The sequence below is a fragment of the Cariama cristata genome, unplaced genomic scaffold, assembly GCF_000690535.1.
Source record: "Cariama cristata isolate BGI_N322 unplaced genomic scaffold, ASM69053v1 scaffold5340, whole genome shotgun sequence".
NCBI classification, from domain to species: domain Eukaryota; kingdom Metazoa; phylum Chordata; class Aves; order Cariamiformes; family Cariamidae; genus Cariama; species Cariama cristata.
In genome coordinates this window covers 50,694-62,249 of record NW_009595144.1, presented here as the reverse complement: position 1 = coordinate 62,249, position 11,556 = coordinate 50,694, and the positions used below count along the sequence as shown (strand labels likewise).

At 43.4% G+C, this 11,556-nt stretch overlaps 1 protein-coding gene across 1 annotated transcript in view; it reads right to left on the bottom strand.

Moving 5' to 3' along the window:
* Positions 1 to 7,931: 7,931 nt before the first annotated feature.
* Positions 7,932 to 11,556, bottom strand: part of POLQ (polymerase (DNA directed), theta) — a gene marked incomplete at its 5' end in the record, with an annotated part of 52,756 nt that continues 49,131 nt past the window's right edge. Inside the window, one exon of the mRNA XM_009700817.1 lies at positions 7,932 to 8,133. Coding sequence (XP_009699119.1) covers positions 8,020 to 8,133 — 114 coding nt within the window. The remainder of the gene's footprint in view (positions 8,134 to 11,556) is intronic.

Genomic DNA, 11,556 nt, shown 5'->3' with positions numbered 1-11,556 from the left:
CGCTTCTTCAAGTTAGGAAAGGCAAGATGGGAAGCCGCAGGGCTACAAGTTGGAGAGTCCTGTCAAGTTCTGCTCACAGAAGCTGCTTAGCAGCTTGCAGAGCAGTGATTTTTCTTAAGTGGTCAGTTGAAATTATGCTAAGGAAACTGCACAGTGAGCCCCCTAAAGCTGGGGGAGAGAGATCGCAGCAGCAAGACTAAACGATGGGCCAGGGGAGGAGCATGAAAAACAATTGTCAACATAAGGCACTGAACTGGCACATATATAAAAGGACACCATGGGTGAGTGGCAATTGATTTTCTGCTCACACTACTAAAAGTAATGTGCTTCTGCTTCAAAGTGGCTTGTTTGGTTTCCACAGTGAACTCTGCAGAAAACTCTCCAACCTGCAGCTACCGCAGAGAAAAGCAGAACCTATTACCTGTCTGCGCAAATAGATTCTTAGTCCATGAGTGCACTGCAGCCACGGCAGCCTACAAGAGCCTCGCTGCCACACAGGTCAACTGTTAAATCAGAAATTTTTCCAAGATTGGCTTGGAAATGAGGCACTGCAGGCTTGTTTTCATGTGCCTGGACATAGTTCAAATTAAAAAAGGAAAGTGAGGAAAAGGTGGAAAAGCAGCATTTAAAAATTTTCTATACGAGAACAGTGACATCCTCTGTCCCTTCAAGGAGTCCTGACAGACACTGATGCAGACAAGCAGCATCCCCCTCCTAACTAGGCCTTAACTTCACTGGTGTTTATATCATCCTAGTGTTCAGATGATCTCTCTCAAAGATGCCTTTCCCCTATCCTTCCTTTTCTTACAATAAAATGGAACCCAGGAAATGGTACAGTCCAGAAGTCTGGCTTCACTATCAGCCCAAATGCAAAAGTATAAAGGGTTGGAACCGATTTGAGGTGTTAAGTTTTAAATTCACATTGTAGCACAACAGGAATATCACGCTTTACAGGATTTTTACACTTCTCTATGGGCAAAAATCAAAATAATGGCTCTAAGAGGTCTAGCTCAACTGAGAGAGGAACTTGTTGAGTCTCATTCGGTCACAGGAGAAAGAGCTCTGTAATTGTGAGAACTGTAGAAACTTGTTGGGAAAAAGGTTAAAGCCCAAGCCAATGCCTAAGTTTCTGCTGAAAGTTAAGGAACTGGAGTTGTCCATGAGCCAACGGGGGGGGGTGTGTGTGTGGAAATGGCAAACTCACCACTCTGATGCCAACAGGAACTGGGCTGGGGAACTCCTTCCAGCGGCCAGGTCACAGAATCGGCCACTTGCGTGTGTGAGGAAGCACCACTGTAACCAGGCATCTAGAATGAGAACAACATTATAGCAATTCTATCTTCTGTTTAAATGTATATTCGCTCTGGCCTATACTCCAAAACCACTAGTCGCTGGGCAACAAAATCCCATGGGGCAGCAGATCATTCAAACCCTCCAACCAGCTTTCTAGCCCTTATTCTTCTTGCCTTCTCTGTTTTTACAGAGGAGCTAAGCAGTCTTCATTAATACCAAGCCAAGGCCACCCCACCAGCATTTGTTCTGCACCCAGCTCCACGCTTGCTTCTGCCCTGAGTGGGTGCGGATGGGAAGGCTGTTACTAGTCCCAGTGTGGCACCTGTACACCCACAGGCTATGGGGCCAGTTCACACTGTGAACTGGTATAACGCAGTCAGCCTTTAAGAACGCATCCCGGGTGAGGGGTAGCGTGTGGTGCTCAGGCAGCAGTTGGGTCACTCGGAGAACAAGGAAGCCACCAGTTCTGCGTAAGTTTTGGGCTGTACCTCACGTGGGTGGCTAATACTGCAGAGCTCCCCATTACCTTGATTTCAGTGGAAATGTCTTCAGGCTGGAGCCAGAGCCTGCTCGCTTGTCTGAGAATCACATGTCAAAATTTAAGAGCAACTTTTAACTGCTATTCACTACAGCACACCCAGAGAGAAAAGTGTCTTTTACACAATGCCTGACTGACTTTGGCTGCAGACAGTCTCTAGCTTAATACCAGGGGCAAAAAAAAACCCCAACCTGCCAGTAGATTTCCATTTGCATTTTTCTGCAACAGAGAAATGAAAATTTAGCATCCCTCAAACTTAAAACTTTTAATACTAAACTTTTAGGATTAAACTTTTAAGCAACTTTTCTCTAGTACTGCCCATCAGGTCACAGCTGTATCTTGCTTTCCACTCTTACATATTTTACATATTTCCAGACAGTTACAAATTACTTGTGGCTATAATTATCAATTTTCATGTAGTCTGTAGAGATCTAAAAAGTTGTATATGTTTGTATATAAAACATTCTATATATATAAATATATATATGTAATGTATATGTTGTATAAGTTTGTTAGTGCACACTGTTAAATGCTTTCTATCAAGATTTACCATGTGTGTGGGGAAAAAAAACACTTCACTTTTAAAAACTTCAGTAAGGGAGGAAAAACTCTTCCCTGGTTGATTTATTGTGAAATGAGGGGGAGTGTGGGATTTTGGAAAGGCCTGACCCGAACGTTACTGAAGGCTGTTAGTGAAAGGCATAAAGACACAGCGTTCCCAGCAACGAGCACAGCGTCCGACCTGACGTGCTGTAAGAAAACTGAGGACACTGGCTGTCGCTGGATGTTGAAATCATGTGCTTTCACCTTCCCCACTAAGACAGCACCATCACAAGCAAAATCCTAAACTTAGACGTATCTTCAACGTTGCAAGCCTCAGTTACAATAGACCAGACTGGCTGGGAAGATTCCTTCAATTTAAAATGCTTTTTGTTCATTTGCATACCCTGTTCCTTCACATTCTTCTTTACAGGTGCCCTCTTTCACAACCCCATCCTAAACCAGACGTGCAGAACCTCCAACCGCACACACACACACATCTGAGTTTGAACAGATGTGTTTAAAATTATGCCTAGAGCTGTAGATAAACAGAGTATGCTGAGAAAATACATTAAATTAGATTATTTACATATTTTCAGAGTTGGCAAGTCTTCAATGAAGTACAAGCTATTTTATTTTAAAAAAAATAAAATCCATTCCTAGAGTTTTGACTTAAGTTTCAAATCTGGACTTAAAAGACATCATAAATGAAAATTTGAGAATCAGTTTTTGTTTTGTCTAAGTACCTGTTTTCTAAATTTTTTTACAGTTCCACGGTTCAACTATTTAAAAGAGACATTCCCTGTATTACCAGAATATAGCTTGTTACACAAATATGTAACAGAAATGCTCTATTTAGTACACATGTTGTATAAAATTATCACATATAGAAAGTCTCTGAAACAGTTTACATATTCCTTTTACAGAAGCCCTCTCACACCACAACGTGTGCATTGTAATGAAGTTACGCATACAAAAATAATTTTTTCAGTATACAATTTAAGAAGTGAAGACGACACGGCAGTTTAAATAAGAGCTGTGTTCAACCTCCGGACTCCTCTGTTTATAAACTGTGTGTATTGTAACACAGGCAAAAAGCCAGATTTCAGGTAATTACGCCCCTTAAATAGCCTGCCCCCTCCCATACATCCTTTTCCATAACCTAAAGGTGAACTGAAGCACAGTTTATTTCAGTCTTGAAAGTTTTTTGCCTTGGTATGGTCTTAGTAAGAACACACTCTCTCTCATTAAGGAACTACGTGTGGCCATTTGTAGTCAACTCTTCATCTTAGGTGTATAAGCAATAGTCATGTAAACGAGTGTTTCCATTCATGTGTTTTGTTTTGTGATTAAATCAACAAATCAAACATTGTACTTTTTTAAATAGCAACCAATATTCAGATTCAGTGTCAAGGAAATGTGGACAGAATATGTGTGGCGTTTGTTAACGAGTCATTACCTGTATCTCGGAACAAAGGCTCATCTGAGGTGAACCACACACTCCGCTAACCGTGTCCTGTTTCCACAGGTATCCTAAATCAGCGTCACAAAAGGAAAACTAAGGAAAACTAAGGCATCTTTAACTGAGGCTGTTTCGAGACTCCAGTAAAAACCAAAAAAAAAAAAAAGAAAGAAAAAAGAGGGAAAGAAAATAAAGGAAAAAGAATTGATATTAGTTGGTGTAGAGATCTCTTTTTTTTTCCCCCAAGCTTTACTCCTAGATTCTTTATAGTATTTCTAAGGTGCTGGTTTACGTAAAGCCTCTGGATGGAGTTTACACTACTCACTCAGCAATACAGAAAACGCAGCCACAGTTGTTGCTGGGGTGGGGATGGCCGCTCTCTTCCTCCAGCAGCTCATGCAGGGACAACACCTGGGCCCCAGCCGACGTGCCTGTGCTTTACCGCAGGGAGCTCGTCATCGCAACACCAGCCCCCAGGAACATCAGCCTCATACCTGGGCTTCTCGGCTGACCGAGAGCACCCTACACGTCACTTCCACTTCCAGTTAAAAGCAGTTCCCACCTACAAGCTGACATCTCAGAAGGGCAGAAGCAAGCTCATTTAAGGGCACTTACCAACACCACGATTGAGTTGCTCTGCCAGGAGAGGCTCAAAAACATCAGCCAAAGCCACTGAGCTTCCAGCTCCCTCTTTTCAGCTATGGATTTTCAGGAAAAAGTCTACAACTCTCTTCTCGATGAAATGCAAATAGCATGGGGGCAAAGCAAAAGGACCCAACCAGATCAGATTATGATTGTCATTATTTGTCACCTGCCTCTCTCCCACCACTGCCCAGCTACAAGAAAGCACACAGAGCCCTTTCAGTCGGCAGGGATAGAAGGAAAGCTGCAGCAGAAAGACCGAGGCAAAACAAGCTTGTGGTCTGCGTGTGAGGAAAAGGACCGAGCTGCTGTATCAAACACCAATGGCAGGAGTTCCTGCTACTGAGTTCAGGGAAGTTCTGCCCCACACCAGTAGTAGGCTGGACTGAAATTTGAATCATTTTGACAAGAAAGCAGATATGAACCAAACGGAACACGGCCGCTCAGTAGCCGAAGGGGAGGGGCTCTCCCTGCGAGAGGCTAGGTCACACAGGTTCACAGGATGCGAAGACAAGGCGGTCCTGGTGACCACAGCTATTTGTCAGGACTGGGTGTCCCAACACAATTTCTTTTGGCAGCCAGGCAAGGGCAGCGCAGGGCACAAGGCAAGGCTAGGCTGCAGCAGCAGTTCCTTGTACACCGAGCGACAAGGCTGCCGTAACAAACAGAACTCCTACCCCTTCCGCAGCGTTCATCCGTTGTCTTCTCGGGCTGCCGGACCACACGCGTTACTGCACGTGCTGTGCAGCACCAACTAACAGGAGGCAGGAGTGGGCTGCAAAGAGAGACAGACACAAAGCAGCTGAGGGACAGAGAGCGAACAATCAGATGCATCCCAGCCTGTCTACAAGACAACCTGCACTCTGGTTATTGGGCCCTGAACTAGAAAAGAAGCCCAGTTTCCAACTAAACACAGCCCATCAGAGGTGGGGGGAGAGGGGCCCACAGGCAAAAATACGTAATGTGAGCAGCCAACCTCCTTCTACCACCTTCAGAAGATAACGGGTATCCTCTTCTGCACAGTTCTAAGCAGTGCCTCTGCTTACCTGACCTAAGCCCTGTTCTGCTTCCCCTCTGTAGTCTCACTAATAGTTAAAGTCTAATCAGAATTAAGGGAATGTAAATAGCAGCAATCAGGCAACAGCTCAGAGCCACTTCTAGTATCATGACTCAAACACCTGCAGCTGCCTCGCTAACAGAGCAGTGGCCACCTTTTATCTTCTCATTTGCTCCAAATTACTGCTTAATTAAAACGAACTCCTTCAGTTTGTTTAGCAAAATAAGTTTAGTTCTCTCTCAATCCCCTTACTGATTATCATCACCCCTGTCTAGAGAGCTTGTTGGGAAATCACGCACGAGATCCATCCTTCTGAAACGCTAAAGACAGTATGCGGGAGGAAAATACTGTAATGTGCCAAAGCACAAGCAACTCAAATCACAGCAGCTCCGGTGAGGCCTGAAATGCAGCACAGGTGTGTCACTGCATGACACCCAGGGACAGGAAATCATTAGGCCATGTGAATTGATAATGAGTCCAACCCAGCCTCTTCACAGGCAGAGCACACAAATGGTCAGACACCAGGGTGCCAAGGCTCAGGTCTGTTAATAACAAAAGCTTTAATAAGCTAAGAAACAAAACAGCTGTCAACGGAATGCTGTGGATAAAGAGCTCAGCCATCAGGTGACAGATGTGGTAGAAAACCACAGCATAGAACAGACAGGCAGGAAACAAAAAATCTCACCATAAAGTAAAAAAGGCCAAGTCGGAACTGAGAAGGGCAGTCAAGGCGTCCTCGCCTGGGGCTTTGACTTGATACCATTCATCCACTTTGCTGCACAACAGGCAGGTGGTGGATCAGAATCCAGGATGCAGCCTTTTGTACGCAGTCTCCATTAACATCTTTTAAAATTCACCACGTTCTTGAAACCTCGATGCCAGGTACTTCTCATGTCAGGATAATGGCCACGCCAAAAGCGCCGCATTTGAAGTTAACAAGCTCAAGCGCGCTATGAGGCTGTTGAAAGCCAAGTATGCATCCTCTCAGATCAGGCTATAAAGGGAACTTCAAAAGTACACTTCTTAAAAAGGATCCAGCAGAAGTTCAGAAATGAAAGAATAATTAGGGGCTTGAAAACTTCTCACAGGAGGCAAGAATGGAAAGATGCAGATTGCTTACATTAGGGAGGAACTGCAGAAGAAAGAGTGATAAAATAATTAGAGGTATAAAGAAGATGACGGGAGGCACCTGTCCTCCCTTTCTTGTAACATACAAGGGCTACACGATGAAAATAACAGAATTCAAGGTCAGGCACTGTATAAAGTTAACAAAAACAGCTGAACTTGTATAACCATCGCAACCATCTGGAAGAGAAACAAATCCATGTGATGTGAGGTTTAGCCAGACCAGAAGGTATTAGCGAGGAGAGTAATGCCAAATGGTGGCGGATTTATTCTCTGCAAGCTCATTCCTTGCCCCCTCTTTTGAAGCATCTGATCCCAGCAGCTGGCCCAAGTCAGTCTCAGGACCAGCACAGCTTGACAAGCCCAAACTCCCAGAAAAACCTTCTGCCTGATCAGAGGGATGGAGTCAAAGACCCTGAGGCAAAGCGTGAGGGAAATCTCAGCAGTTTTTAGTGAGGCTACCAACAGGCAGGGTATGAGGCTTCCCTAGGAGACGGTCCCTGAACAAAGAGCCACAGGTCACCCACCACCATTCAGCGACACCTCTCTAACACACCAAACCTCAAAAACACCAGCAAGGCTGTCAATTCACCTGGCCAGCCTGGAATTTTTTTTTCCTCACAAAAATATGAATTGCCGTTAAATTTTTAACCAATAAAATGAGTTTCATTCTTTAAAAAGGAATGTTCTTGCTGGTGATTTTGTGTTAACTGTAAGAGACACCAAACAATATCCCCCTCAAGGCCAGTTTACAAGGCAGGAGTAGGATGAATTGCAGCAGTCACCAAAACGCTTTCCTAAAAGTCGGAGGCCAACCAAGCACCGGTTCCACTCACTGTGAACGCTGCAGAGCCGCTCAGTGCAAGACCCAGCCAGCTGTAAAGCCATTTCAGCACCTGAATGTCAGCAGCAGAATTCAGTACAAAATGATCCTAGCAGAAGCCTGTAAAACTCAACATTAAGTGCAAACACAATGACGGGTTTTTTTGTCCTAGACACAATTCCACACAAGAACAGCCAACTTATCTTGCACCTTGTTTTAATCAAATAATCCAGCTCATTTCATATGGAATAAATTCATTAGGCTTTGGGGTTTTGTTTTAAATTACAAGATCAAGCATATTTTAACAGAGTTCATTTAAATACTGTGCTTTTAGCAATTAATAATTTCACAGTTCTGTAAACACGCTTCACTGCGCTGTCTGACCTTTGAAGGGTTTGGCTTGATGAATTCATATCAGCTTTCACCACACATTTCAGAAGGCAGCTTTCACGCCGCACGCAGGTCAGACACAGGCCCTTGCACTGCCCAGTCCACGGTGCCTCCCGCCGCACCACACACAGGAAAAGCTGCGTTTCATGTCAGAGCTCCAGGTCCTGCAGGTCTCCCCAGCTAGGTCCAATTTTCACTTTAACATTCAATTTTACCGAGAGTTTGACGGCATTTTCCATCTCGTGCTTGACAATCTGAGCGACCTACAAGAAAATGCTAAACATCAGATGCACACATAACTTCAATACTCTGTTTTTCTGTCAATAGCTCGGATGGCCGGACACCTGGAATCCTCTCCTGCGTTTATTTGCAATGACTTACCATCAATGGGAATGCAATCAAACGTTTTAATTCTGATTAGAGTTTATGAACGGAGAAACTGTATAAAGCCACTAACATTTTATGCAGCACAGAGTTGGGACTGGTTCCGCACTGTTTAGGACTACTTAGAAAAGAGGCAGGATTATGTTTCCACTAAACACTTTGGAGTCCTGCAGTCTCCTTTTTCACCCAGCTGCATGCATCCTTCTAAGTGTTTCGTGGAGTCTGTTCTGAAAACTTCAATGTATTGAAAGCAAGCCACAAAACAAATACACCAGAGGCAAAGTGTGGTGGTCCTCCTCGTTGTGTCAGCAGAAGAGGCACTCTGTGAAACACAAACTACAAAACCTCTGGGAAAGCAGATCACATTCAAAGAAGGCACTAGAAATACAGCCCAGGCTCCTCCTTGCTATTTTGTGGAGGCAACTCCAGTATTTGCTGCCTTCCAAAAGTATTCCTAAGAAAACACTCATTTCAGTAGATAGTTAAGAGACCAGAAGATATTACTGCCTACGACTTTTTGGATTGTAAGAGACTGGATTTTTTTTTTTTTCCCCTGACTGCAAATACCTGCCCTGGATAAAGGGACTCTCTTTCCTACCCCACATGCGGAATCCAGCCTGTCCTGGATTGCGCATTTGAATGAACCTTTCCACAGCAGGGTGAAAAGAGGCTTTGAAATTATTGTGATTCCTCATCTCAGCTAGAGGCCACTGTGTCAGCATAGGAACTCTTCAAGATTTCTGATCCTCTCATGTATTTTCATAATTCCCTCACAGAAGAAATTTCTCCACAGTTTTTACTGGGGAATGGAGGTGATTTGAGGAGATCAGAGCACAAGAGTTTACAACAGCATTAAGAACTAGGCAGAGATTTGTCTTCCAAACCCCTACGCCCTTACAACCACATTTCAAAATGATCTTGATAACCTAGAAAAATGCTTTGAAATAGGATGTAATTCAGCACAGACAAATACAGAGTAGAAAGAAGCAGAGTAGAGAACTAGGATAGAAATAATCTACTTTTCAAAAATAGGATGAAAAATAACTGCCCGGGCAGGAAGAAAATGGGGTTATGAGAGATTAAAAACTGAACAGGGCTTAAGGCAGGCACACTGTTGTGAGAAAGAACGCAAATGCAATTCTGGAACACAGAAAAAGAAAATGTTGCTTGTGTGACACACAGGTCAATTTTCCACTCTAGTCAAACCACTCCAGCCTTGATCAAGTTTGGGGCCCAGTACTTCAAAAGAAACATGAACCATACACAGTGAGATTCTCTAAGGATGGTCAGAGGTCCAGCATACACCACCAGCGAGGAACATCACATTAGGGCTGCTGCACCTAGAACAAGGAATGGTGGTTGCAGGGGAGACACAAAAACCTGTGTGAGGTTCCTGGGGAAGCTGATGGGATGAGACAGGACGTGCGCCAACACCCTGACCTGGGGGCCTTTGCACTCTGAACTTCCTGTACATTAAAGCAAACAGCACCGTTTCCAGGGTTCTCAATGGTCAGCTAAAACATGCTTGGAGGAATACTGGCCATCTTAAAAAATAAATGCAATGATGCTAGGAACAAGCAAGCAGTTTAAAAGCATTCAACCTTTGATTCCTAATCTAGTCCATATCCTTATGTTCCTACCTGATTCCTTGTTGCCAGGGTCAGCTCAACAGCCAGAAGTTCAAGTCTCCTACCATCTTTGGGAATATTATCAGAGTCTTGCTATTGTGATAAGCTCTGAAAGCTCACTACCTTCATTTTGACATTCTGCACAGATTAGGAAAGCTCTGATGCCCCAGGCATTTCACACCTTCAGCACAAGAAAAAACAGGTATTATCCCAACCTGGTCTTTTAAAAAGAGGCAAGCTACCTCACTGATAGACTGCAAATGAGAACAGAGTGATCACTAGCCTTGTTTCTTACAACCATTTCTAAGGATACTCTTGACTGGAACACAAATTCCTAGATACATGGAAAGATATTTTTAGTTTTCTTTTATGCATTTTAGCAGCTGAAAATAAGCTAGAGCCAGTATCAAGCCTGTGATCAAACTAACTTGTTAGCATAAAAATTCCTGTTGCAGCCAAGAACAACATGATTTACAGTATAACAAAGCTTTAGTGCCAGCAAGATGAAAAAAATCTCACCAATATAAAAACCAAGAAACGCTCACTTATTTTTTACTAAAAGGTATATTGTAGTTCAAAAGGACTGATTAATTCAGGTCTTTGAGTGGGGGCTTCAGATGGAGAGACTTCAAGAGATCCTTTCCAACCTAGATCTTTCCAGTATAGGATAATTCTAATGGTACATCTGAAAGCACAGCAGGCAATATTATCACAAAAAGAGATCTTTTCAGGCCCTAAAAATAATTAATCAAAGGAGTAAGAAGTACTCTGTTGTCTCAGCTAGACAGAAACCCTTGAGAAAAAAGCAAATCTGGCACACACAAGGAAAGTCTGAAACTATGAAACATGCCTTGTGTACATATGTTGTTTTAAGTGACTGCCCAGAAAATCTACAGACAGAAGTATATCTGAAGGAAGTTAGAAAAGCTGGTAATAATTGCCTTTGAAGTTGATGTTGTTAACAAAAAAATATAATACAATAAATAATAAGCAAATCCACTCGCCCCCAGTTCTTCTGGGAACACCGTGATAACTTGGAGTCAGTATCTAAAGACGTAAAAGCCTATACTCAGGGGATTTCAGTTTTCTACAGAAAGAAAATTAGGAGCCTTTTCACCTCTAAAACAGCCTGCATGGATTGAAGCAGCAGATGTCTGAAGAGAGCTGGCGAAGTGAACAGAAGCTTGAGCTAAGATTCAACAGAAAAATATTAAACCTTTTGTTCTTAATGAAATGTAAAAAACAGTCAGTACTGCTGAAAGGTCTCTCAGACTAGGAGTTATTGCTTGCCATCAAGAAATGGCCTTTTGTCAATAAAGATGTGTACGTGCAGGACAGAAGTAGGAGAAGGACATCCCCAAGCTACGGAAGCACAACCTGGGAGCCTTCCTGCATTTGTGCTCAGGACTTGGGAAAACACTGAGCTGCCAACACGCAGGTAAAACGCTTGCTACTGAAAGCTGTCACACAGATACCACTATGCCCAGGCACAGGAGCACCTACACAGTGGAAGAGCACACACAGAGACACATATGCACATGAAAGGTACCTTAAGTCCACGCAGCACATTTCTTGTACCTACCACACTGCTAACCGGCACCATAACACTCCTACCAGAAAGATAAGTAGGTATGGAATGAGGAAACAAGTACCTAAAGTACAGAATCCTCCTTT